General features: G+C 42.2%; 1 protein-coding gene across 1 annotated transcript in view; it reads right to left on the bottom strand.

The window, feature by feature from the left end:
• Positions 1–22615, bottom strand: part of tenm2a (teneurin transmembrane protein 2a) — a 168027-nt gene that overhangs the window by 118684 nt on the left and 26728 nt on the right. The window contains exons 4-5 of the mRNA XM_008278130.1: positions 16161–16169; positions 15575–15608 (exon numbers count right to left, since the gene is read on the bottom strand). Of these exons, the coding sequence (XP_008276352.1) occupies positions 15575–15608; positions 16161–16169 (43 nt within the window). The remainder of the gene's footprint in view (positions 1–15574; positions 15609–16160; positions 16170–22615) is intronic.

Genomic DNA, 22615 nt, shown 5'->3' with positions numbered 1-22615 from the left:
AAGTAGTGTCTAGACTTAACCAGGCTTCCAACCCTGGGATTGTCTTAAAATGAACCGAGCAGCTTTGGTGTCTAAACCTAACCAGACTTTAAGGGAAAACTGTCAGTAGACATTGAGTGAAAACAAAACTCTTTGACCAACCTATCTTCACTCCATAGCGTGATTGGGTTCATTTTGTCTGCTCTGATTATAGGTATAAGGTTTCTTTTTTTTTGTTATCAGACAATGAGTATTTTGAAGTAGGAGTTGTTTTTTACCTTGACATGTTTCGACTGTCACTTCAGTCTTTCTCAGAAACATCACTGACGTCTGCGGTGACGTGTCTTTATCAGCTGGTCGTTTCCTGAAAGAGTGACCCACCTGGCAATCTGTCAGATTTGTCCGACAGACAACCTGTTCTGCTTTCTTGAAACCTAAAACCAGCCATATCAGACCACTGCAAAAGAAACAACCTCATCACGGATTGGGACAACGCAAAGACCATCGCATCGGAGAGCAACAAATTCAAACATTGGATCAAGGAGGCCATGAAATCAGGAGGCGAGCCAAAGACACCATGATGAGGGGGCATTCATGCTGTCCCACACATGGGACGCTCTCCTGCAGAGACCACCAGGCGGCAGGAGGCGTGGCCTGTCGGGCAAATCTGACAGATTGCCAGGTGGGTCACGCCTCCAGGAAACCACCAGCTGACATGTCACGACAGATGTCAGATGACGTTTCTGAGGAAGACTGAAGTGGCAGTCGAAACATGTCGAGGTAAAAAACAACTCCTACTTACAAATACTCATTGTCTGATAACAAAAAGAAAACCTTTTATCCCTCTTTTCTCTTTTTTTTTTTCTCCCTCTTATATGCGACTCTTGTGTATCGTCCAAAAAAATGGAGGAGAAGCTCCAAACAGGTTGTGAAAGGCCTGTATTCAAATCTTCATATAGTTTTGGTGCCTAAACCTATCCAAAGAACACGTGAAAAGAAATTTAAGTGTAAGAATAATGGTCCCTCACAGGACACAATCAGTGGCCTTCTGGGTTCTGCTGCTGACTTGCGCCACAATCCTCCTCTGCTACGTCTTTGTGTGGACTTTGCAGCTCTTTCAGTATGGAAATCTCTCTGAATAAATCATGTTTCTTTCAAATGTTCAAAATAGTTTGCTTGTATAATAATATACTTTCTGCAAAACGTAGTTGCTTATAAGCAGGTTTTCTCTAAAAAAAAAGGTTCAATATAATGGATTTGTGCTATAATCATTTTTGCACAGAGACCCAAACATGTCTATTTGACTTTCTGTTCAAGAGGCTGCTAATAAACACCTCTCCGGGGGTACATTTATGTAGACATTTCAGAAATTACAGACATTTATGTGTTAGTAAAAATCAAAACATTTCACTGGCAGCGTCACGTTACCATCAGCCTGCCACAAACTGTGATGGCATCATCAGCAGATTTGTTGACCATCCAGCAACAGCTGATTACACCATCCAAACCTCTTGCCATGTTGGAGGACAGGTCCACACTCCAACAACTGTGTTTGGTTGTGACTCACCATTACTGGATGAAGCCAACTTATTTTTATGAAACCCTTGTGCCTCACTTGAAAAAAAAAGAAAAAAAGTGTTGTTTTGTTGTTGTCTGAGGCCAAAAATGTCTGCGTCAACAAACTGACACCACAATATTATACATTTCACTGGCTTGGATCTTTTAACCAGCTTCAGTTCTGCCCATCACTACCAAGCATTCATTCATTTTCAGCCTTTAAATGCCAGTTTGTGTACATAATGCCACCGTTGTACACAGAGAAAGAAGCTGAATTAATATTCGTTGACAGAAAATGCTGGCTGACAGTCTCAACTTGGGATATAAACGGCAACTTCAGTCACACATTTTTTTAGTATATATATCAAAAAAGCAAAAAGGTAGAAATTTATCAACACATTTTGTCTAATGATTGCAGTCATGATGCTGCGTGTGACGACTTCTTTCATTCTTTCAGCTGTAAATATATTTTCCACTGTATTGGCTCCAGCTTGTTGCTTGCAGAAGCTATTATAAATGACACTGTTCTGGTCTCGTGGGCTCTGCATGGCACTTTCTCCTGATAGTAAACATGCAACAGCAGCCTCAAGATAACAATGTACAGACGCACGGGCATAGATTTCCCTCCAATAAAAACACGAAAGAAGCAGAAAGTCCAGATCTTTATTTAATTATGAGCTCAAACAACCACCATATATATAGTGGAAAATTGAATTAGATCCATACACATCGCATTATATTTTGATTTGTCACTTGGTGCCTCGATATTGCGTTTTCCTCGACGTACATAAAGACATTTCTGCCGCAGAATTGATGCAGAAAAGACACAAATTGGTGCATTAAGATTCGCCAGGATGCAGGAAATGAAGTGTCTGACACTCAAAATGTTCCTGGGGGAGGAACCTCGAGACTTAATGTGTCAAATGAAACCTACGTCCATGGATGCATGACTGAAGTCAGATAGGACCATTAGACACATAAGGGAATGTGTAAAAGTTTTAAAAACAAGGATACTTTAAAAACTAATTTCATAAATAGACTCTGTTCATTAATCAACTTCACACAAAGTGGCATACCAACTGTTGCTCGGATCTTTGTTCGTTTTGTCACTGGAGGTATTTCGGTTATTACTCTGGCTTTGTATTTGGGGTCATTGCCGCGCTCTGCAGAATAAATTTTGGGGCCTAGAGATGCCTCTTTGATGGTCCTGCGCGATAGAAAAGACTCTAAAGTGAATAAAATATTTGCACAGCGCCGCGTAGGAATGTAAATGTCGGTAATAAAAGCAGAAAAGAAAGATATAAATACAAAAGACAATCTCAAGACGCTCCCATTTCTGGATGCTGATGAGCACCCGAGAGGATTTGGAGGACCCAGATAGGACAAGCGCCGGGTTGGGGTGGGGGAGACGAGACAGCTCTCACATAGAGACAAATGACCTCCCAACATCACAAACACGGTGGGTCTGAGGAGTACAAGGTAAATAAAAGTCTGTATACATAGAATAGAGAAGGCAAAACACACAAAGGGAGACGCTGAGAGCTAGATCAAACACGAGGATTGATGGGCTTGTAATTTTCTCTTTTCTGTCCGCTAAAGATGATGAATCCCTCTATGAGGAATTTAATCAAACTCCCAACAAAGACCACAGGTACTGCAACAAACCTGTCATGGGTAAGTAAACAGAGCAGTACAAACAAATACAAAGCCTGTGTGTATCCTGAGGGGGGAAATAAATAAAAAAAAATTCTTAAAGTCTGAACTCAATTAAAAGCTTTAGCGTCCCTACATAAACAAACACTACATTACCAGAAACATGTATTTTCCAGGAAACAAGGAGCTGATTTCCAGCTGGAAAGTGCGTATCTGCCCTGAATTCGCTCTTTACTGGGCAAGCCGAGAAGATTACGATGCCTAAGTCACACAGATCAATACACACAAACTACGGCCAAATGAATCGCCTGCGACAATGTAAGGACGAGCGCTAAAAATGTGTGTGCACGGAGGCAAAATCAGGCTGGGATGGAGAGCGCTGTGGATGTCCTGTCCATGTGAGCTCATTGTTGCTCTGAGCTGTGTGCGCTTAAAATAGTTATTGTTAGTCGATAAGCAATTTCTGCGCGAGAGGCTTGAATGTACCGTCCATTAATTCATTTACAGTACAAACTCCCAATAAAAATGAACAATAAAACATGCATAAAAATAGAAGGAGATGCAAGAGAGAAAGACGGCAGAGGAGGAGAAAGGGAAAAGAAAAAAAACACAAGCGAGTTTGGGGGTTTCTGTCATTATGATGGATAGATCGAGTGAATCGGGGCTCCCAGAAGGAGAAGTATAAAAATAGGATAGCACCTCTCCCTTGACACCGCTCCTCGCTGCACATTTATCGAATCACGAGCCTCCTCTTCCTCCTGTTCCCGCCTCCCGCTCTCCTTTCACCTATGACTCCCCAGCACCTTCCACCCGCCCGCTTTCTAGACATCGTCTCTCGGCATCCTTCCTCCTTTGTGCCCGTTTCCTCCTTCGCTTACACCTTCGCCCAGCGCAGAAAACGAGCAAAACCTCCGTCCCGCCGGGGCTCCTTCTTCATCACACTCAGCCATAGAGGGTTTAACTATTTTACTGATCCCAGATGACACACTAATACAGCACACTGGCTTCTTTTTTTTTTTTTTCATAAAAAACCTATATTTACACCCAGGGATTGCTTAGAGACCCTTCTGTCCTTTTATCTCCGCCGCCTTGCCCTGCTTTGTATTCATGCTGCTGCACAGATACAGCACATTGAAACTAGTGGTCTATGAGGGATACTAATGGAAGCCGTTCAGAGCACCACTTATTGTCCTGTGTGTCTCAAATGCTCAACAAACCAAACAGCACTGAGACCACTAAGGCAGGAAAGAAGAAGCGGTCCTCCGCCGCGGTTTTCCCCAAGTTTTTCCACTCAAGCCTCGCTTCCATTCTTCTTCTGTCCTCCCCAATATCTATCACTTTCTCACTCATTAACCACACCCCCCTTTGCCATCCCTCCATTCCTCTTCCTCTCTCCGGAGAGGAAAAACAAACAGCTGTCAGGGTCAGGCTTGCAGATGAATTCCAAATGACTTTGAAGGGCAGAGGGGGCCGACCAACTTTCTCTAGAGGAGAGGCCGGTTACACGAGCGCATGTGCATGAATACAAGCGCACAAACAGCATAGAATAAATATGGTCCACTCCCCCTACCCGCACACACACACACATAGGCAGATGCACGAGAGGCGGCAGAGTGCAGTTACTCTTTTAATCAATACTGCATCTTAAGTCAGCCCACTGTCAAGGTGAAGGCAGCTCGTGTGTGTAAAGCGGATCTGGTTGCACACGCGTCGTGCATATGCGTGTGCACGAGTGGCTGAAGCTCCCGCGTGACGACACAGATGATGTAAATCTCAGTAACAGAAATGCATTGTGCACAGGTTTGCTCACTTCCCCTCACTTTGATTTATTTCACGAGTCCTCCTCCAAAACTTTCTAAAGACATAAGAAGTCAATTTCTCCTTCGCTGGCTTGCCACCCATGGCTCTATTTGCAGCTCCTCGCTGTGTCAAGATGAGTCGATGAATCATTTTTCATCTTATCAATCATATCTATGCAGTATCTCTCCATCTTGTCTGTTGAGTCCACTCTCTATCACTGTCTGTTGCCATTCATCCATCATGAATAAGAGAGACCTTTAAATGATTCAGTGGAGCTAAGCAAAGGTTTAATCAAGACATTTACATCAGTCTTAATTCTTTTCTGCTGTTTTCTCGCTGCTGGAGTCCTGTGAAGGGACCTCGAGGGTCTCCGGTCCTGGGATTTTCTTCCTGCTCACATTGTTGACGCATTGTTGTCTTTCGCACTGATTCATGTTGCGGTCACGCTGACTTATTACAGTCAAACCAAGACTTGTAAACAGCGTCACATGGACTGACAGGTAGCTCGATGATTGAGCCACTTGGGGAAGTCCAATAATAGAGATTTATTAAAGTGCTCGTGCAGAAATAACTGATCATGACCAGTTGTTTAGCTCTTACCAGAATAAGGTTCCACGCCAGCCCAAACAAACCAAACCAAACAGGATCGGGCAGCAGAGTTACTTTGGACCGTAACAACCACATTTGGTGTGGAGGCACGAGGCATGTGCAGGAAGCCCAGTATTTATATCTGAGTTTGTTGAGGAGCGGAAATGAAAGCGGAATTAGACATAATAATCCTGTTTTGGTTTTTATTACACTCCTATATTTTAGGATATTAAGGTATAAATATTAGAACTGTTAATAAGTTCCTATTAAATGTATGACCACTTAAATGTAATTGTTTATTGTTTTTAGAAATTGAGGAATAATCATTTGTCCAGTGTGACACATAGGTAGACAAAGCAGTACACTGTTAGAGCTAACACAGGCTAATCTTATCCTCTAGATTAAATAAAATCAGTTTCTCATATCATCCAACAAGAAAACAAAAGACGAGTAACATCTCGACTACCTCAGCAACAAGTTAAGATGAAATAAATCGTGGAATAGCGATGTATTATGTTTAGCTTCTGTTTTGTTTTGCACAAGCAGGTTGTCTAAAAATGACAACTTAACTAATAGTGTCATTCTGAAATCTTATGAATCTTCTAAAGACTGCGCCGTGGTTGAAAACGCTTCCAGTCTGAAAACACCACAAAGTCTGTGTCCATTCATCTTAGACTTAAGTTGTTTACTTCCAGTTTTTCCTCAAAGTTTGGTTAGGTTTAGGCACCATTGCTATTCTAGCAATTTCCAGGCTTTAGTTGACATTTACACGATAAGCAACTTGGTTGAGGTTTTGCACCAAAACTACTTAAACTCACACATTTTGGATAAAAAAAATCTGAGCCTTTAGCAGCATGTTTGGAGCTTTTTCTCTGCTTTCTGGGTTATCAGGGGGACAGCCCCATCGAATACATGATCAGCTAACTGCAAAAGAGAGACAGTGAAGCAGCAGGATAAACGGCAAGGATGCTGATAAGAAGCATTTGTGATGTTACAAACAAACCTAAGTTGGTAGAAAACATGCTTCCCTCAGACTCAGTTAAGTTGTATAGGGACTCGATGTTTGACGGGGCTGAGCAGCCGATGCACAAACACCCGTCTTACGAGGAACACCAGCTAGTTGACATGTTTTTTCTTCCTGAAAACAAATAATTTGAAAAAAAATGTTTGTGGGAAACACATATTTGCAAAAAAAAAAAAACCCTCCACTCATGCTCTGCTGAACACTGTATTCAGATTTGAATCCACACCTTGTCTGACCCAGAAACAAACACCAGAGGAGCCTCAGTGTTCCTTGACAAGAATTCTTTGGACCTTTTCCAAAAAAAAAAAGTAAAAAAGCATTCACTTGGGTTGTGGGTATGACTCACATCTTTTTCATATTACAGTGCAGTCGCCCATTGTGCCCTGTATGGGTGCATGTAAACTTATTATGCTAATCTGCCTCCCATCTGTATATTTTATAAGAACCCCACAGCGATGCGACGCATGTTTACTACATGTTTGCTCTTCCTCTTGTATTTGTCTTTGGGGGTAGATAAGATCGTGATGTCTGACTGGTTTCAGTGTTAAAAGGATTACAGAAATGTATATATTTTTTGGAATAATTATCAAGCCACATGTTACTTGTACTTACGTCTCACGGAGCAGGTTTCAACAGGGGCTGACGAAACCTAATTCAAGACTTTATAGCGCTTGGGTATATGTCGGTGTGTACGTGTCTGCTTGTGTGTGTCTGTTAGACCTTCCAAGTCTTTGAGTTTTGGCAGGAAGATCAGAGAAAATGTGTGTGTTGTTATGTTTGTGTGTGCGTGCGTGATTGTGTGTGTGACCAAGAAAGAGAGAGAGAGAGAGAGAGCGAGCGAGAGAGAGGGAGAACCGAGTAGGCATGAAAGTGAGATTCTGCTCTGAGACGTTTGATGTCGAAGAACAGCGTCTGCTGTCTGTCTGCCAACTGCCAACCCTCTATCACCGTCCCAACACATGGCCTCCGCAAAGTGTGTGCATGTGTGTTTTTGTGTTTGTGTGTGTGTGTGTGTGTGTGTGTGTAAGTGGCCTGATTAGGCAGGGACTTGGCTTTGCGACATCGCTACAGAGCTAGTTCGACTCATAACGCGCACCTCGCCGTGTAACGTGTGGGCCTGAGAACGCAAAACAGGATTTAGTTTTGAATCACATGACAGAGACAAGGAGAGAGAGATGAGGGAAAAGATGTGCGTGCATGTGTGTGTGTGTGTGTGTGTGTGTGTGTGTGTGGGCGTATTGGAAAGGGTGAGTAATCTCTCACTTTTCATACCTCTCATCCCACACCAGCAATCTTTGGATGGGTCCTTAACATACAGAGTCAAGTGCACTTGGGGCTAATTGTTAACTGATGTATGTGTGGTTCCCTGCTCATGTATGTGAGCTCTCCCGCGTGTGTTCGCGGCAACACCGTGTGCTGCAGAATACTCCAGATATTACAAACACGCTACTCCTGTTTACATCTCCAACTTTGTCCAAGTAAGATAAATGAGCACAAAACACATATAAGACAAAACCAAAAAAAAAAAAGATGATGAAATGCAAAAAGCAAACGAAAGATGCCGTCTTCTATATTTGGCCTCAGAAGGCCAAGGGATGCTTTTATGATGAATTCTAGTTAGGTGGGAAGAAAAAAAAAAAAGATTCGGCAGACGTGTGAAGAACTGAAAGATGGGGGAACAAAAGCAATGAAAGAGAAATGGAGAAGAAAGGCAGAAATGAGATCTGTTAAAAAGTCAAACACTTGTCATTGACTCACACTCGCAGACATGCATGCCTACGCAAAGTTAGGCACAAACAAACAAAACAAAAAAAAAACAGTGATTGAGGTACGAACATACACGCACACACACACACACACACGCAAAAACATACTGAGATACTGGCAGAGCAAAAGGCTAAAAGATCAGGTGAATCTACTGAGCAAAGACACATGAAGCTTTCTTTCGCACACTTCTTGACATTTTCGCTCTGATAGGGCCAGATATAGCTTTTCTGCCTCCTCGCAGCTCACAGGAACTCATGAAAACACACGCAGTGAGAGTGAATAGCTGGAGACCAAGAGGAGCGGGTTATTTTGGAATAAAAAAAAAAACAGAATATGGTTAAAAAAAATAAATATATATATATATAAAGGCGTTGGAAATGTCCGGTGGCAGCAGACAAATAAGTGCTGCTACTGGAGTGATCCCAGCACCTCGGGTCAGCTACATTGATGAGGAAATTCACAATGCTGAAAGGCTTGAGAAATTGAAGAAGAAAAAGAAGAGAGAGAGGGGGCGCCTTGAATCAAAAGTAAGTAAAATCAATATAGAGGCTCATGACAAGATGCAGAAGGACTCGAGACTGAAAACTGCATTACACTGAATAGATAAAGACGTGTTGCTCTTTTTTTTTTCCTCCCCTCCATTTTGCCAGCGTTTTGTGTCCTCTGGGTTAAAATCGGTACACTGGCAATGTCACGTCTCTCTCGCGCCTTTGGACAGAAACAGAGAGGCGATGGCGGCTTACCGATCCACAATTAGTCAATTCATTTTTAATAGGTTCAGATGGCTGGGTTGCATTAATTAAGCCCAGAGGTGACTGAAGCATACTAATATTGATCTGGTTGGATGATTCTGATTTAGTCCACTGCTGAGGTGAGCAGTAACATGTTACCAGACAACCAGTGCTGCAAACTCAACCTGTCAATCTCATCCAATCTAAATTGTGTCGCTAGATTGATAGGTTGGATTGTCCGGTTCAGGGTCAAGCTGCTATTTTATTAATTTCAGTGGGGTATGAAGGTTCTTCTGTGCAATTATTTTGACAATTTAAAAAAAAAATATGTGTAATACTAGTTTGAAAAATGGACGAAGAGCCATTTTCTGTCAACTCCTACTGACCAGCAGCCATGTTAGATGTACGGTTCTGAATTAAACACTAGAGGAACACTTTGGATCGTTAAATTAAAGGTCATTCCGTGGTAAATCACCCTCAATGTTCATATGTTTAAAAAAACCCAAAACAAACAAACATGTGAAAGCTTCTATTAAGTTAGAGGCAGCTGTAAAGAAAATGATTACTATTATTAGTTTTTGAAATTTGGCCCCTCCTTCTAGGCCTCACCAATTACTTTCATTAAAACATGTACTGAACACCCTGTGGGTAAGTGGAAATTCAACAGTTAATGCTGAAAGTTTTACAGTAATCAGATGTATAACAATAAATAATTTTCTACCCGAACAAAGAATCTTTTTTTTAGTGTCATATCTCCATCTATTATTCATCCATCCATCCATCCATTATCTATACACCGCTTAATCCTCACTAGGGTCGTGGGGGGCTGGAGTCTATCCCAGCTGACTCAGGGTGAAGGCAGGAGACACCCTGGACAGGTCACCAGTCTATCACAGGGCTACACTTAGAGACAGACAACCAAGCACACTCACATTCACACCTACAGACAATTTAGAATCACCAATTAACCTCAACATGTTGTTGGACTGTGTGGGAGGAAGCCGGAGAACCCGGAGAGAACCCACGCTGCACAGGGAGAACATGCAAACTCCACGCAGAAAGATCCCAGTGCCCCCACCGGGACGCGAGCCGGCAACCTTCTTGCTGCGAGGCAACAGTGCTACCAACTGTGCCACCTTGCAGCCCTCCATCTATTGTTGGAAACCAAATTTAGATTTCATACCATATTTTTGCAGTTCTATCAAATTTAGAGATCAAATATGTCTTCAGAGCTAAAAAAACAAAACTGTTTTTAAAGGTATTTTGACGTCTACTTTAATATGAATAATTATTTTAACAAAAAAAGCATTTTTATAGACTTCATAGACTTTTTTAATTCATTATTTTCAAGAAACTCTATGACATGAGTTAAATCAGCTGGCATGGAACGACCTTTAGTTTTAAGATACTGCACATGTGATAGTTTTGTGGTAAAATAAATCTTTTAACACAAACTACTGCTGGTTTTTACAGAGCATTTTGTATAATCAAGTGTTTCAGGTGATACAGCTTCAGTGCATTGAGGAGCATCAGTGTGGACATATGATGACATGAAGGTTTGAACAGGAAGTGGACAAACTCTCCTGGTGCGGCAATCCTGTAAAATGCTGCTGAAATAGACACAAAGCTAATGTACGTTTCAGTTCGAGGCGGGTCTGGTTGCTTTGCTTGCTGACTTGTGCTTTCTGGGTGGATAACTTCCTTTAAACTGGTTGCTGATATTCATGAGGTTGTGTTTCGTTCACACACTCGCAGTTTTGTGCATAAAGACGCAGGCTGCCGGGTGTTTAGTTCATGCCAATCGAGCTTTGATTCGCCGCGCAACTGATCTCAAAGATCAGCTTGGGATTTATGTACTGTATGTATTGTTATTGATCTCAGTGACTTGCTGCTGTCTGCCCTAAAATAGATAGTTATGACTTTGCAAAGGGACCGTTGGGGGACGAAGCCTGGGCTAGTCTAGGCTGACCCATTGATTACGTGTAAAGGTGACCGAGGTGCACTATTGATCGTAACTAGTGGGGCAGATACACCGCCGCATAAAGAGGGCTAAGCTCTCAGTTTGATGATTAGACAGAGAGAGAGGGAGAGAGAGAGGGCTAAAGACAAGACTAAACACATCTCATGCACCAGTTTGCAAAATCAAGACATTATGAAAATGGCAAAATCAAAACAGCTGATACCGATCCAGAGAGTCACAGTCCTCTGTTTTGTGGGCTTACGCCTGACTGCCTGTACAACTGATACTTGGCTTAGCCGTGGAAAGGGTTCAGAGAGGGAGATTTGGGACCAGCTGAGATACCAGTCTGTCTCCATGCTTGGTTATAGAGATGGAAGATAAAGTCAGATACTTGTCTGATGATTAGCCAGCTCTGAGAATTAAGTGGCAAAACAAAGAGGACTTGCACAATCAGAGGTTAGAGACTCTAATATAGATTTATTCATCTCTTCTCTTTCCTCCCGTTTGACTCTCCGCAAAACAAAGCCAACCTATTAAAGCAAGTATTGAGTGGAGAAGAAACAGTTTTAACAGAAATATTGACATCAGTGCTGCCGCTTTTTTTTTCTTTTCTCCCCCTCCTTCTCCCTTTTTCTGCTGAGTAGTGGTGGTTTTAATCAGGGTCTGTTTCTTCGCTCGGCATCCATACGATGACTGAGCAGAGCGGTTATGAACGCGGTGAAACAAATGCACAGCGTATTTGTTAAGTTCCAATAAATTGATTCCGCATCAGTCTGTTTACCTATAATGAAGACCCTACAGATTGTGCTAGATTTGATTTCTGAGACATCTTTTCATCATCGCGTCCCCTGTGGGTCGGAGTAGCCGAGGCACGCCGGGCCTGATCCACTCTTTATTTTACTGCTACAGCGCCGGTGCCAATAGGAAATAGTAACTGCCCAATCAAAGCTAATTACCTAAATTTCCTACTTAATGCTAAACATGCCCGAGAGCTTCAGGCTTATAAGAGGAGTCAGTATGTGTGAACGGTAAGCATCAATAGCAGGAGCACCTCTTTAATCTCAGCTCAAGCGTGGCGTTCTACGGCCGCGTGCTGCACGTGCTCGAACCCGAAGTGAAGACGTTGCACTTTTGGGCTGTTTTTTTTTCTGTGTATCACATACTATCTCAATCTTTCTTTCTATTTCACACATAAACAAACACCGGCCAGCAGAGACTTGCAAGGTAACGCCACGGCATGCCTCGCCATGCTGTGTGGTGCCCCGCGGTGCTGCGCTCCATTCGGTGAGACAGCATGAAGCACAAATCAATATGGATTAAAACTCTGTAAGGAGCTATCCACCGACTTCTCCTCGCTTCATACAGAGGGGGGGGAGGAAAAAAAAAGTGTGCACTTATTATGCTGGATTGCAGATTTCCCCCCCTCCTTCCTTTTAAATCATCAAAAGTGAAGAGTGGGAGATTAACCAGCTCTGGACTAAGGGCCATCCTGACACTTAAGATGAATGCCTGCGCAACGTCCGCCTCATGCCACCCGTGGGCCGTATCCATCAAGCTGCTCGGAGTGCGGCGTGGTGGGGGGGCTGGAATCAGCACCTCATTCCACCTGCCACACCTAGACTGAGTGTCACACATGAGGACGCGCACTCATACGCGCACACAGTGACAGCCCTGGCAGTGGGCCTCAACCCCCACAGCAGTGGTGGGCTTCCCACAGTGCACCGCGGGACACCAGAGATCATCCCGGAGCTTGCAGACAGTCACAGAATGTTAATCCTCAGCCATCTCTTCTACTGTACTGTTAAATCTGGATCTTACTCTCAATTGCTTCTCCTTAGCTCCCCTCTTTCTTTATCCATTACTCTCCACCCTCCCCGACAATCCCCCAGAATCTTCCCCACATTACCAGCTCTAACCCCCTTTCCATCATCTGTTTTTAACTCCATCCTCTCCTCCCCTAAAATCTCCTGATCCGTTTTCTATTCGAAAGCGACAAGACCTCATCCCCATTCTCTCTTATCCCTTTTCTCGCCGCTCCCGGCCCAGCCCTCGCTATCAGCCCCACATTGATCTCCTCATCCCCAAGAACACAAAACACCAATCAGCCTGTCATAATCACTCTGCTGGAGGAGGAAGTGCTGAACGCCAAGCGCAGCTGCTACGTGTTGAAGTAGAGACAGTGGAAAAAGCTAACAGTGCAGCAAAGGGTAGCGGCTTTTTCTTTTTCTTTCTTTTTTTTGGCTCGACGTTTGCTGGATGCGTTCTATTTTTAAAACACGTTTAAAAAACGGGAATATGAAGGTTTATTAACTACACTGTTGATTCCTTTCTGTTAATGATGATACTGATTCTCATTTCTTTTTTTTATTTGTATCGTGGAACAATAAAGTGACAGCTGCTGCAACTGTTCATTCTAAAAATTACAGAAAAACAACCTCTGAATGATATCTGGTCTCCCACAGCTTCGCTTCTCTATTCACTCTGATTTTCTCTCATAAAAATTGCCTTCTACAGCTTGTACGTGTTTTTTTTTTGTTTAGTGTTTTTTTTTTTTTACTACTTGTCTCACAGGACTTTTCATCAGGACACTATGCCTGCTAACTTCCAAACAATAAATGCAGTTTATGATCTGTCAGCAGTCTCCAGACTGTTACTCGGGTCACACTGTGCTTTGTTGTCATACAAAACACATGGACTGCAAAGTTTATGTCTTCACATACCTCAGCATCTTTCCACCACGGGGGATCTGGCAGATCTGCTAAAACAGGAGCTGGAATGTTTGCTGTGATGCATTTAGACCTTACTTAGACCTTGTGAAATACTGTTAAAACTGCAAGTTTTACCCTTAAATTTACCCTTCAGTAGCTACAAAGTTAGATAAGTCACTCTCCCATGCTCTTTGATGCCTTTGCACTTACGACTGGTGTCTGCTTGGTTTGTCCCAGCAATTTATTCTGGTTGGCTCACACGCAAACTGAGTGAAACATCCAAGAGGCCAACTACTTGTGCTTTTAGTTCGTACTGATGGGCACACCGTAGAACTTGCAGGTATGAAAAGGTTACCGCCATCTGATTAATTGATGACTGAATTAGCTGCACCAGTCCTCACTGTCTTTAACACTCTATTACACAAAACGCTTTATAAGGAAGATTAAAGAACGAAAGCAAAAACAGCAATATAAAATTCAAACATCATTCTCCGAGCGGTTTTTACAGAAGATCAATAAGGTTGTTCATTGCCGTTCAAGGCGTCTTCCATCTCGCCGGGTAACAATCGTGAGCGCAGGAATGCGGCTGTGTTAAAACAGTTTCATTTCCAAGACTTTATTCTGCTTTTATTCCTTATTGCAAACATGTCTGACAACATTTCAACCAGTGGTGGTGCTCAGCAGCGCTCTGACATTATTTGTGTGTTTCTTCGTTCTCGTCTCAGAGCCCTATTGTGAAACTACACAACAAACAAAACAGTTGCAGGATACAGTGACATCTGAGGGCAGAATCGTGCTTTAAAATGACTCCAGAGATGTTATATGCTTTTGTGAATAGTTGTTTTTTTCAATAATGTGTTGCAGTTCAAGATGTTTGGTTGCTGTTTGTTTCTGTCTGACAAGCTGCTGGATTGCTGGTATATTTCCAACCTAAGACTGAACTATATTCATGCATTTTGGATCTGTAAAGCTGCTGCCTTCACGTACCTTCACTTTAGTTTCTTTAGAAAGAATAATTTACTTATTATTAATAATGATACCTGTAGACATTACACAGCAAAAACACAGACGTCACATGGCTGCAGCGTAAGAGTCTTTGTTGAGATAATTCATTTTGCATTAATTTCATTGTTAATTTGAGGTTCGGTGTTCACGGACATATAGAAAAAAGAGACAAGTGTTCAGACTGTATTGACCGATATGTTCTTTCACCTATAAATAACTGAATGAGGTTTTGTTGCATCACTTTGGACTGAAAAGAGCGAAATGAAACCTCAGCTACATCAGATGACGTCGTAGCTGAAGCATCTACAGCATCGCTTCATTAAACTATTCGTAACTATCCTTTAATGCTGCTATCATGGGATTTACCCCCACTCTGCAATCCAAACAGTACAACTTAATATCAATTAGATATGGTGGTAATATGGCGTTGCCGGGGATTTACAGTCCGATCGTCCGTCATAATTAAACCAATTAGGCTAAATGATTCCGCGTTGACCAGATGTGTTTTGCGGCGGCGGCAGCAGGAGGCTCAAAAGAAACCGTTTTCTTAGGATGGCTGAGGCGGTGAGCACCAGAAAACATCTGATTACAAGTTATTTAGGGTGGGTAAACAGCTAAAGTTGCTGCACGGAGAGAGGTGCACAGCTGTTTACGGCGTGTCCTCTCGCATCGCTCGATTGGGGAGCTCTGGTTCTGAGATGTTTCTGTCTGGAAGGAAAAGGCGGTGGATACGTGGTGCATATGGATACGAGCGGAATTTCAAAGCAATCTTAATGAGTCCGACGAGCAGAAACGTGACCATTGTGTAGGTGTTTTCAGGTGCACTCTGTATGTTCCTATGTCGTGTGGACGCTACTGCCAATATGCCAGTCCAGAAGATTAATGATTGCCCAGCCTGTTGTCCTCTACAGTCACTGGTGGGGTTGTATATCATTCCTCGGACATCTGACATCTGTATGAATGATTCATCTTGCAGACACTTAATTAATTGTTAAATCACATTCTGTACTTTGGTAAAGGCTGTCATTTTGAGAGATGTGCATGGAGTTAGTAGCTTGTGGTGTACGAACATGAAGCACATCTACGGCCACAATATTAAAACCACAGGTGACGGGTGAAGCGCGTAACATTGATCATGTTGTTATAATGCAATAGGCTGCTTGGCAACTTTGGTTTCATGTGTACAGACAAGACGGAGCTGTTTCCGCGTGGTGGTTTTAATGTTGTGGCTGATCGGTGCAAGTTATATGGCGGTAATATTTCAGCGTATATACTGGATCTAATGTCTTATAAGAAGTGAATGTTCCTTATTTCAATTTGAACATATAAGTTAAGAGATACATTCAGAAAGCCTGCAGTGTCAGTCACAGTAGATTTTTGTTAGAAACTGAGTGCTACTGAAGAGCTGGAAAGCTAAAAATGTACCGAAATGAAATACTGCTTTAATATTCGCAAAAATAATGGTAGGAGAAGGAGAGTTTTTCATTTGTATAGTTTCAGGCTTTGGTCATTGACAGTACAGTATGTTCTATATAACCATGAGGGAGAAAATGACGATCCAGATCATTAGCTTCATGACACATCTCAAGTAAAAAAAACTTTTAGCTAAAAGTTGATTTAATATTGTTTTATTTGGCTATTAATTCCTAAAGAAAATGCCTCAGAATACAAAAAGGTGAAGATTAACTAAAACTACTCCTCAGAGTTATTGTGCTTTAGACTGAATAAGCATTACAGTAAATCTATTTCAAGACTTTAATTTCCACAGAAGTGGAGCTATTTTCTCACCACAGAACAATGTGCACTGCAAATAGTATATTTCTGACCTGCTTCCACAGACAGAAAGTAATAAAATAAGGCACAGAGGGAAATTAACATCAGTAAATATCAGCGATGAAAACGTTCCCTTGTAAAAGTATTTTAATTCAGCCAGAAGCGCACGACGTGTGAATTTATATTCACAGCAATTTCACTCAAAGGTGTCAATGTCATAACGCTCCATTGTTCGTTTACGTCGGAGGCCAAAACAAATGAAGTGGCGTTAAAGCTGCGTATTTATCTGCATCACTTTATTATCTAATATGTATATGTGAGGCTCAGATTGTCGCTGTCACAGTGTGCATTGTTAAGTAAATTCACCTTTTTCCATCCATTCAAAAGAGCTTAAAGATAATAAACCTTCAAATGATCCCATTTAGATAATCTTTGCTCCAACATCTCCTCATCTCTTTGCCGCCATGAACATGAATGCCTCCTTTCTATTCACTTCAAGGTTGTGACCTTAGTATTAAGTCTAAGATGTAAAAAAAGAAAAAAAATCCTATTACGCAAACCTTATGGTATAAAATATAAAAAAAAATATAACCCTCACCTTCAAACATACAAAATGTTTTCCTTTTTTTTTCCTCCTTCTTTTCCACTACACAGTCTGCTCTCACTCACTTCTTCCACTTCTAACTAATGAAAACAGATGAAAACTCCACAGCCCAATAACACAAGCATTAACACTAATTCATGCTCACAGAGACAAACAATCTACGAAACACGAGTAAATACGGCTGACTTTCCAATAGCGGAGGAGGGAAGGAAAAAACCAAACCAAACCAAAAAAAAAAAAAAAACAAAAGCACCCTCTGGGAAATTTTCTCTGATCAAGCGCAAAGAGATTAACCAGTTGGACGTGTGCTAATGAACAGGAGATCATAATGAAAGCTGCTCGTAAATGTAGATGAGGCACGAGGAGGAGAGCTTTACCTTGTATCAGATGAAACACAAGAGTAACGTGCAGAAACCAATTATTTCACTGTTCTCCTTTCCATCCAACGCCGACACTCTGACAACTTTTAAAAAAAAATAAAAAACGGACTAAAGAGAAATGTAATGTTTTGATTTACGACATAAATGCTGCGGCAATTACAGCAATCTGCGCAATCATACTTCTAAAAAGTATTACTGTACTTTCTCAGCTGGAGCCCGGTTAGAAGCTTTTATACTGTGTGCAACAGCATGTTTCATAGACGGGCAACTGGTAGACAATGCAGTGAATCACACGCAGACAAGCACGGGGAACAAAAGCACATGAAATACAATCACATAAAGTGGGCTGACTAATCAAGGGAGGGGGGAGGCTACAGTCTGAATGTGACTTACTGATCACATAGTCTCCAAACGGATCCTCATCCTCCTCATCATCGAGGTACGCTGGGAGGTGAAGAAATGGGAGAAAGAAAAAAAAAATCGAGAGGAGAAGAGGGGGGAAAAAACAAAAACAAACAAAAGATTATGAGAAATCAAGAATGAAAGCATGAGAACAGAAACATAACAGCACCAGAGATGGCTAGGCAGAAATTAAAATTATACAAAAGCGGATGCCAGATATGGTTAAAGGGAAAAAAAACCCCCCGACATGAATGCAGCCTTCATCATCTACCTTTTTCCCCCCTCATTCTTACTCTCAGTTTGATACCTCCAGCCTTCATTGGGAGGCAAAGCGCTGAGCATTAAACTACAAAAGCAGTTTCAGCCGCATGCAGAGGAAAATATGATCATTCATAATTGACTGGAGAATTCTCAATTTGCTCTCAGTGCTCCCTCTCCCTCTCTCTCCCTGGCAGGTCCGAAGATGGTATGAGAGGCCATTACGGCTCACTAAATTCCCTATTAGGGGTGGCAGCGCAGTCGTCAGCAAGTTACAAGTCCGACGCCGAAGATATTTCACCGAGCCTGCGACTCTTTTGCCTGATAATAATACCGTTAGTCGCTGATGAACCCCCGCCGCCTGCTTACACCACCGAGTACGCACAGTAACACACATTTGAATGCTTTCATTGTCATCTGTATGTGAAAATCCTTCCATCATCTCTGCATTTGTTCGTCGCCTCGGTTTGCTTCTTCTTCTTCTTCTCTCCTTTCGCCGTCACTCCCGGGCTCCGTTCCTTCAATGTGACTTAGCATCCATCTTCTCTGATCAATATCCCGGGGCTTTTGTTAAACACTGCTCTTATGTATCTCTGCATGCGCGTGTCTGTCCTTGTGTTCAATATCAGCGTCGGTCCAGCAATGTCTTTATTGAGCCGGAGACACTCAACAAGGACTATTTTTTATCTTATTTATCCATCACCAGTGTGTTTGCGTGAGTGTGTGAGCATGTTTGAGCCCCGCGTCCAGCATGTTGAATAGGCCAATCATTATTGATCCGGACTGCGGGGCATTTTTCAACCCCCCTGGCTTCAACCAAAGACGTACACGTGCGCGCGTGTGTGTGTCCATCACTACTTTTCTCATTCCAGCATGCGTAGCTCTCAGTGCATGAACAAAAAGTCCTTGAACCAGTGGGTGAAGTATAGAGGTGTACGCACACACACACACACACAGACACACACACACACGCATGCACACACTCGCAGTGGTGTGTATTTGTGAAAGCGAGCTGTCAGTGCTGCTCTCACACACCATTCATCACAAGCTACTAATTCTGTTAGACCATTGTCGAGCCTTTCGCACCCCACGTTGCTCTCTGAAAACTCAATCAGAGGCTAATGCCCCCAACCCTCCTAACACACACACACACACACACACACACACCGACACACACACTCGCAAGCTCTCACTTTCAGTTTCTTGCTCACACACACTCGCAGAGACCCTGAGGGGACAGCAGTGATCTTAGGGGACCCCACCAGCCCAACTCTATAAGTGTTGCTCGAATTTGATAGACAGGAGCTGCATGAGTCGAGTTACTGGTGTTCTGGAGCGGCTGCGGTTGAAATCTAACTTCTCACACCTGAACCAACGGGGTCGCACAATCACCGCGTGGCTTATAATTATAATCTACGTAGTATGGAGCACTTTCTGTTCAAAATGAAAATGATCATAATTAAACATTATCTTAATCTCCTTGATTTTGAGACAATCTTTTCCGCGCTGCGCTTTTGTAAGGTATAAAAAAAAAAAAAAGCACATCGGCTGCTTTGAATGTGACTTGATTTATGGTGTGGTTCACTTTAAAAAAAAAAAGAATAAAGAAAGAGGCACTGGTGCAGGCACTCTGCCACCTGTGCTAGTAGATTTGATTAGTTAATCAGAGGAATCACTTTGCCCAGCTCGGCTTTTATAAAGCATAATTACCACTCTGGGTACAACCCCCCGCGAAAAAAAAAAAATAACAAAAAAACTTCTGACTGCAGATGTTTTAAGGGGCATTTAAAAAGTTTTTTTTCCCCTCTATTGTCAGAAAAAAAAAAAGAAAGGAAATTAACATAAAGTTTAAAAGCATCACAGAAAGGCTTCTAAGAAAAAGAAAATCAACAGTAAAAAAAAAAAAAAGGGTCTCTGAGGAAAACCAGGCAATTGAGCGTGCTCAGATGGGGGGCAGGGTTAGGCAGAAAGGCCAGACTAAATTTAGCGCCACCTTTTCATTCTTTAATTATGAGATTAATACATCCTGTCACATACGTCACAATACTACCCCATGATTTATTATCCAGTCGACCAGATGGAGAGATTGGAGGAGAGGGAGATTGTCTGAAAGCAGCTAATCAGCATACATGTGTGATTGGTCTCAACTGGGCAGCGAGCGGCCAGTCTGTGCCTGTGTATATGAAGTCGGCCTTATGAGTAAAACCAAGATTTATTGACGGAAAACAATGTTGAAGTTGAATTAGATTCTGTCTGTTTCCTTAACAGGCTGCTATTTAATGAGAGGGGAACACGGAGGCATATGGACCCCCGCACACACACAAGCACATGTAGAGCACTGGACTATGGATTGTGGCCATAAAGCCCGCCCTGGGCCTCAGGTTTAAATCAATGCCGAAGCCTGATCTTATTTCATCTAATGCATGTTTTAATCATTCCCCGTCCTGATCAATGCAGTTTGGATGCGGCCATCAGGCGCTGCTGTGGGAATTTACAGGCGCTCCCGTTCTCCTGCCTGTGTTTCCAGACGGACGTTTTATGAGGCGGTGCACAGTGTGACAGTAAATCTCTTCCTCCACTTTGCCAAAATGAAATCTCCCAAAGCTGCTCTCTATGCCCATATTTGTTTGTCTCACTGAGCTCGCGCAAAAGGAGCTCGCATTGGCTCTGCCAAGTCAACGTTCTAGTCTCTTTATTTTAATAGTGTCTGGAAGGGGCAATAAAAGAGAAGTGTCTTTATTCAATACTCGACAATAAAGCCGGATGTAGAGAAACTTTGAAATCCCTGAGTTGCATTTACGAAACTAATTTAACAGGCTTTACATACTTCTCTGTAATTGGAATTTGGCAGTAAATGAAAAAAAGAAACAACGACCACAAACTAACAACAAAAATAAATAAATAAAAAGGGGAAAAAAAAAATCCCAGTTTCAGTTCAGAAACTGATTTAACAGATGCCAGACACAACTACAGAGAAAAACTACTACATGGGTAAAAGGCATTCTGAATTAGGAGCTTGGACACAGTCAGATGAGTTTCTCTCTCTGTATATATATATATAAATATCTGCTGTTCTGTTGTTGAGATGCAAAAAAAAAAAATAAAACCAAAAAAAAAAAACTGTTTACTTGATGTTCTGTTTCAAGTTTTCACAGCCTTTGAAAGTCAGTCGGCGTGTCGACAGAATACGCATGTCTGTGTGCGTATTAGGGCCGGACAATAATTCACCGACAAAACAATAATTTCTGTTTATCAGCTGTCGTCAGCATATCGGTCGTTTTCTATTATTACTTCAAAGCCGTATGCGATAGAAACTATGAGTGAAGTTTCAATATTGTGTAATGCGATGACAACTGAACCGTCTGCAGCTCGTTGGCGCAGGAAAAAATTAGAAGAGGTGGACCTTTGCATGTACACGTTTGACGGATTGTGCATAAATTTGCCAAACTGTGACTACAAATAAATACTGAAATTGGAAAAAAACTATAAGAGCTTGTATCTGAATTAAACATGAGAACTGTTCAAACCTCTTTATCAGTGAAAATCGGTACATTTATTGTCCAAAACCTGTCGACAACAATCCGTCTACATTTTTCTTATCTCTGTCTCCTGCTGTCTAACGTATACACACAGTCATAGAAACACACTTAGTCACATATGACAGCATACAACAGCATTACCTCATATATGTGTGAGGTAATGCTGTTATATATATATATCTATGCTGGAGTTGTGCTTCCACGTGTACAGGTGTATATGTGGTGCTAATTGTGTTGAGACTATAAGGCACCAGGCAGCGTGGCTGGTACCTATCAAACGGATAACACATTTTAATTTGTTATTGACTCAGTTTGGATTTGTTTGTTTCAACTCCTCCAGAATGAAGGGTTTAAAAATAGTACATGCAGTTAAGCAGCATGGGATATGTGGGGAAATAATATTCACACTCTACGTAGGAGATTTTTACTAATTATAATGATGCGAAATGGGAGCTGTGAGGTAAAATAAACATATATGCATTGGTTTCTCTGCAGCCTGTTGCCCTGGTGACACCAACAAAAAATTAAAAAAAATAAAATAAAAAAAATCCCACAGACAAATTATAGTAACCCAGAGGTTTGTAATATCTGTCACCCTTTCTCTGGGCTTTTCTATTTTGGTGGTGAGATCTGCAATAGGGCACGCTTGGCACATTCATCCGCATGTACGCCGGTGCCCTGAAGGGAAACCCTAGACCCTTAAACTGACACCTGTCATTCACAGGCGCCGAGCTGCGCTGACAGGAGCGTAACGAGAGGTGGTGAGAGGCGCAGTGTGTGCAGCGAACAGAAAGAGGAAGCTTGAAAAGCCGCAGAAGAAAAGACGGGAGAGGAGGGAGATGAAGAAGGAGGAGGAGGAGGAGAAGCAAGTGGAGGTGAGACTTCTG

This window comes from Stegastes partitus, unplaced genomic scaffold (assembly GCF_000690725.1).
Source record: "Stegastes partitus isolate 25-593 unplaced genomic scaffold, Stegastes_partitus-1.0.2 Scaffold116, whole genome shotgun sequence".
NCBI lineage: Eukaryota > Metazoa > Chordata > Actinopteri > Pomacentridae > Stegastes > Stegastes partitus.
The sequence above is the reverse complement of the archived record's forward strand: the minus strand, read 5'-3'. Positions and strand labels throughout refer to the sequence as shown.